This window comes from Anser anser (genome assembly GCF_964211835.1).
Source record: "Anser anser genome assembly, chromosome: 3".
Classification (NCBI taxonomy): Eukaryota; Metazoa; Chordata; class Aves; order Anseriformes; family Anatidae; genus Anser; species Anser anser.
In genome coordinates, this window is record NC_139722.1 from 88537990 (window position 1) to 88544439 (window position 6450).

A 6450-nucleotide genomic window follows, 5' to 3' on the forward strand; every position below is an offset into this window, starting at 1 on the left:
GCTTCTGCCAGCATCCACAATGGTCTGGGGGAGCCTTTATTATACCAGTGAGGGCTGTAACCACAGCTAGCCCTGGGCCAGGGGTGCGCTGGTGGTGGGATACACGGCATCCCTCTGCTCAAGGCAAGAGCAGACCAGAAGAACATGACCCATAACTTTGGTACGGTTATTGACTCAAATCTATCCCTGGTGTTATCCCTATTATGACTTAATAGTCTGTATTTGGCTCGTTACATTTTAATGACATCCTTCTTGAAGAGAGACTGCTTTGTGGAAATTGCAGATTTATGGTGTTTCTAGGAAGATAAGTTTATTTCCAGCTAGTATGAGCCACAACACACTGGGACTAATGCAATGCAGCCTGTGTTACAAGTGTGATTAGTTTTATATCCTATTTTCTTTCTCCCCTCAGAGGATTATGCCCAGCTGTGCAACATTCCTGTTCCAGGATCTCGACGTCCATATGGACAAGATGCTTTGGTTGACTTCGAGGAGCACTACACTCCAGAAACTAATCCATACTTTGTTGAAGACCGTAAGCAAGTTTCTCTGTTATGTAAAATACTTGAATTGAGGGTTGTAACTTGGATTATTTCCCTGTAGCTGGCTTCATTCTTCTGTTTGCTTCTGAGTAATGTGGCCTATTTATGTTTTAGTTATTCCTATGACATTAGCTTTCGGTCAGGTGTTCTGGTTCAAGAGCCAGTGTTGTATAAGAGTCCAGTTGGGCTCTGAGTACAACGTTAATTTTTAATACAGTGGAATAGTTTGTGCCAAGTGTACTAAATTTATATTTACCAACAGATTTACAGCTGAAGGTCAAAAGGATTGCCAGTTTTCCTTCTCACAAATTAATTTTCCGTTGGAGCATGGGACAGATTTCTTTGGAGTACATTTAGTTGAACAGACAAAAACAAAAAGGGGAAGAAAAAAAAAAAAGAAAAAAACCTCCCTCCATCTCCATGCCAGTTTTCCATGATTTTCCAGCAGAATTTATATGGGAGAAATAGGGAGTATGCAAGTTGTTCTCGCTCAGCAGAGAAACTACAGAACAAAGTATGATTGGAGAGTATGCATGCATATAGTCTTCAGGCTGGAAGGGTCTGCCAGGCAGGGTGTGGGAGTCATGTACAGCATCTCAGGTGTACTTCAGGAATATCAGGGTTCTTTATGGATCCAGCCCAGCTCACCGTTAAGGCTTGAGGGAGAGGAATCCTTGCAAATCTCAGTATCTTCCTCAAAATCAGCCACGCTGTGCACATCCGGCATATTCCATCACAGCTTCACAGAAGAAAAGTGGGGGTATCAGAAGGAACTGGTAACTTCCAGTGCTTTACACACGTGGCCAACAAGTTACCACTACAATCTTTCCCGAAGTGCTTCTTCTGTACAAGGAGATACTTACAAAGTAAAGGTAACTGATCAAAACAGAGGAGGAGGATTACGGCACACTACTGGGAGAGTGATAGGCATTTCTTGTGCACATTGCACCTTTATACAAAGCTATACAAATCATAATAATGAGCTCTTTTCTATTCAGCATCTAAATGACCTTTCACCTCTACACAGAACTGTAAAACGTCTTATTGTTTTATATCCAGATGATTTTAGTTAAACAGCACTGAGTGTTGATATCTAATTAAAATGTCACACGGATGAAAATTACCACGCATAATGAAAAGCCCAGAGAGGTGACTGGGTAACCAATGCGACAGATAATACACTGAGTGGTAAACAAGTTCTTTACAAGTAAGTTATAAGCAATGGTGAATAGATACAGTAAAATTGTAGACAGTTTTGAATCCACAGTTGAGTCTTCCATGCTAAGGAGATAAGAGCTCATGTCTCTTGCTCCCATCCTATCACTGAACCAGATACGATGGTAAGTAAATGCATAAGAAACTCCCAAACACATAGCTGTGTGATTGTCCTCATCAGAGGCATATTACCCGACAAATACAATTCAGTTATGTATTTATCATCAAAGACTTCATGGCCATGATCCTGCTGCAGTCTGTACAAGGAATATGACAATACTTGCCCAGCCCGTGGCAGGGCCATGTATGTCAATGTATTTGTCAGCTGTGTGCAATCAATTTCTACATAACCAAATACACATTATTAGAATTGCAACATGTACCCCATCCAGCTTTTTTGAAGAAAAACTTTTGTACAACTAGAACTTGCTCTATGTGATAGATATTTTAGATATGTCTATGTACATGCATATATATATATTACATATAATGTATATGTAAAATATGTATTGGGAGGACCTTTCCCTTTCTTGGCAGTTTGTTTTTTAAATTAGCAAAGCTCTTTGCTTTAAGGGACCCTCATGAGCCCTCTGCAAGCTCTACTAGAGGGCTGAAAACATAATGAAAAATGGACAAATTTCTTACTACTCTGTAACCATACATCCTGACAGTCTGGTCAACACCCTCAGTACTACCGCAATGAAATGCAGTAGTACTGAGGGTGTTGACCAGATTGTCAGGATGTCAGTCATGACAGATTGTCATGGAAAAAATTGTAATGTTTCCCACTTAACGTACACTTGTATACATGCTATGTATTGTATGCATTCTTGAGATGTGGCTTAAGTCAGCAAGTACTTCTTATGTCATATATCTGTTCAGTGTCTCCAGAATTTATTAAGTGCATCACTGACCAGAATGATCCCTATGAAGAAGCCCCACCACAGTAGAGCAAGTCCAGGCTGGATGACAAGTTATGTAGCCAAAGAAGGTGGGGGAGTGGATACAACTGTATGGAAGTTAAACAGAGGATGATACAGAAAGGGCAGGGTAGGAACAGCAAAGCAAGAGAAAAGAGGGACTAAAGAACAAAGACAGGGTGACAGGGTAGAGTAAATATAAAAAGACAGGACAGCAAGCAAAGGGAAAGGGAGAAATTTATATTCCTAGGTAGCTTTGCAATTGTAACATATAAATAGGTAAACACATTTTAGATAAGCCAATGATTTGTTTGTGGAATTACTGCATTAGTCATACATTATGGGGCAGATGGGGAGATGTATCCTACTCAATTCCACTCCAGCTCCAATTTCCCCTCCACTTCTATGCTATGTATTCATTATGCTGGTAAACCAACAGACTCTCAAGGGCTCTGCACTTTTTCCTCAAAAGTCTTTTGGATGTGATGGGCTGCCATCTGCAGTCCTGTTACATCACTGCTCAGTGACTGGGAAGCTAGCTGAAAAACTTGTGCAGAACTAAGAGGAGCAATTCAGTCCTACAGAGATTCTCTGAATGTGTAAAAATGTCAAATAATTTTTAAATACATATCCCTCTTTATACACAAATTCAGAACTGTCAAATAAATAATAAAATGGGGAGCCTTTGAATAATCACTATTGAGAATTATGACATGGAACGATCAGTAAATTATAAGTGTTTGTACTGGCACTAATCAGTGAAGTACCAGCCAAAGGGTTATTAACCAAGCCCACAATAGTAAAGCAGTATCTAATTTCTTCTTACTTTCCATAAAGCAGTTGAGACTGAATTTTTTAAAATGTATTTCTTGTAGATAAATTAGAGTGTATCTCTTCCCCCATATACAGACATCTCACTTTTCTAGAATACCATTTTAAAATACTTTTGCCCCAAACAGCGCTACTGCTGTTTACCCTTTTTTTTACGTGAAGGTTGATATGCTTAAAAATTAAAATAAAATGTGCTATTTAGAAAACACAGATTTATCCGTTAAAAAAATGCAGTGTGCAGTGTCACTTATTTAAAAAAAAATCACATTTTTAACACAAAAATGTAGAGTTCACAAAGTTACACAGTTTTCTTCTTGAAACATATCTCAGTGCTTTTCTAGTGCATTTAAAACTCCAGATGGTGCAGATCTGCTAAAGCTGACCTATGTTCTGCAAAGTCAAGTCACATTTCAGTAAACCTCTGAGAGAATTTCAGGATCTCGCTATACATTTGGGTATATATATTCAGCAACCCTGTAACTTATTTGTTTGTAATTCTTTCTTCATTCAGGTTTTCTGAACAGCTTTGAGGAGTTACAAGCAGAGGAATGTGGTATTCTGAATGGATGTGAAAATGGCCGATGTGTAAGAGTCCAGGAAGGCTACACCTGTGACTGCTTTGATGGTTATCACCTGGACATGGCCAAAATGACCTGTGTTGGTGAGGACAGCGTGTTTACTTCTTACTCTTCTGCTAGCCTGTCAGTTTAGCCACTTGACTTAAGGAGGGGCTAAAAAAAAGAGGTTACAGATGATGACCTGAATTCTATTACAGTTGCCAAATTTATATCTGATTTACTGCAAAGTCTAGCAAATATTGTTACAGAAATAACTATGGTGATGTTCCTCAGTGCATTACAGCTCCGTTCAGTTGAGAACCTAGAAATGAACAGACACACCATTGTGCAAGGAAGCTTAAACCTGTATCCATAATGTCACACTGTAACATGAGCAAAGCTTTTTCAAAGGGTTTAGTGACCTGAGAGGATGGATCTGGATCCAGAGTGGAAGAGTAATTTTAGGAGCAGATTTTTAGAGCAGTTGGGCCACCTAAATATTCAGATATCCACTTGGTGGGGCTTGGCCCCCTAATTCTTACTGATTTCAGTGGTGAAGAAGCCAGACTATCCTCTCACCCTCAAACCAACACATCTGCACAACAGCTAACCAGAACATCTAGAGACTATATCAGCAATTAAAATAATGAAATACAGGGAAGGCAAGTGGCAGGGCAAAGACGAAGCAAAACAATCAACATCCCCCAGTGTAGAGCCTAGTATAGACTGCACGTGCATATTTCAGTTCAAGGTGTCTGTACTAACCTTGCCTAGCACTACACTTCATAACCCACAGCTGCAGTCTCCTAGCTGTATCATGAAAAGCTACCTGCACGCCTTGTAATCTTCAGGACTCTACAACGAGCTGCTCTCCCTAGCTGTGCTGTATCGAGTACAGGTAGTTTGCTTTTTATAACTGTTTAGTTGGCAACACCAAGAAAGCCTAAAATACTTGATTCTTTTTCATAAAGATATTATACTAAGAACTCGCAGAACCTCTCTTATAAACCACTTCTAAGCCGTCAGATAAAAACCTGTAAGTGGTTATTAAATTTTTGTTTCATAGCTTGAGAGGAGTTTGGACTTGGTGATCTAACGGCTTAATGCCTTTTAAGACACTATTGATTTGTCACAATAACTTCGTCTTCTTCCCAATAAAATATTTATCTGTCACAGCTTTTGAACGGCCCTAATTCCACCTGATCTGAACTGAATATACAGTTCTCAGTGTATTCCTACAGTATGTTCTACTCCTGACAATGCTGGAAACAAATGAGTTTTACCTACATGTGTTTTGATGTTCCCTTTTTGCAGATGTGAATGAGTGCAATGAGCTGAACAACAGGATGTCTCTCTGCAAAAATGCCAAATGCATTAACACAGAAGGTTCGTACAAGTGTTTGTGTCTCCCTGGGTATGTACCTTCAGACAAGCCAAACTACTGCACACCACTGAACTCAGAACTAGACAGTGAACTGGAGTAGAGGAAAATCTCCATATCCTAAGCCCATATACTCTGCACTGTATAAAGAAAAGGAAGAAAAGTATTTAACTTGAGAAGAGAAGGCACCAGAGTAGTGAACATAAGGGGAAAAACACATTAAAATGTGTCAAAGGTGAGACATGATGGGCTGATTGTATGTCAGCTTCACTGAAGTGACAGACCAAATGGACACATTACTCTGTATGAAAGAAACAATCAAGTATATAGTGTGTTCATAAGAAAAAAAAAAATCATTGAAAATAAGCAAAAACAGTGCTGTTATTTTAAACAGAAGAGCTTTGGTTTTCTGTTTTTTTTTGTTTTGTTTTGTTTGTTTTGTTTTTGTTTTTTGTTTTGTTTTACTATTGCTTGATTAATTTGGCATTTAAATAGTGATGGAAATATTTTATATTACTATGTCATTTTTTTGATTGTTCAGTTCCTTGCCTACTGTTTCTTTTCAGTCCTTTTTTCTGATCAGTACAAATTATTTGATACAGATATTCTTAGGATATTTTATAAGAACTGTTACACAGGGTAATGCTCCTCCTACTCTGGAACATTGGTCAGTGACGTTTTTAATTTGCTAGTTGTCTGCCCTGTGGAGCAGGCACCACTTGTTTTCAAATGTTTATATACCTTGGCGAAAAGTCTTTGTATTCATTTTGTATTCTGTATGGTTGTTACTGCACTTAAAGTCTCTAGAACCTTTCTTGCCAAGTTCAAAGCTGCTAGTGGACAACATTGGATTCCTTTTGTACATTAAAACAAAAGATTTTAGCTCACGTCTGTATTGTAATGTGTAAATTGAACACAAGAGAGATCTTGTATGATTACCCTAACATATTAAAGCTGTATATTAAAACTCAATAAATTCACCTTTTTTTAGAAAAAGCTATTTA

The 6450-nt window shown here is 38.5% G+C and overlaps 1 protein-coding gene across 12 annotated transcripts in view; it reads left to right on the forward strand.

Annotated features, from left to right (window-relative positions):
* LTBP1 (latent transforming growth factor beta binding protein 1) overlaps positions 1-6447 on the forward strand; it is a 203685-nt gene extending 197238 nt beyond the window's left edge. For all 12 annotated transcript variants that reach the window (XM_083829061.1, XM_083829066.1, XM_083829065.1 and 9 more), the window contains 3 exons: positions 413-535; positions 4020-4169; positions 5380-6447. In XM_083829061.1, the coding sequence (XP_083685187.1) occupies positions 413-535; positions 4020-4169; positions 5380-5549 (443 nt within the window). In that variant the 3' untranslated portion in view covers positions 5550-6447. The remainder of the gene's footprint in view (positions 1-412; positions 536-4019; positions 4170-5379) is intronic.
* The last annotated feature ends 3 nt before the right edge of the window (positions 6448-6450 follow it).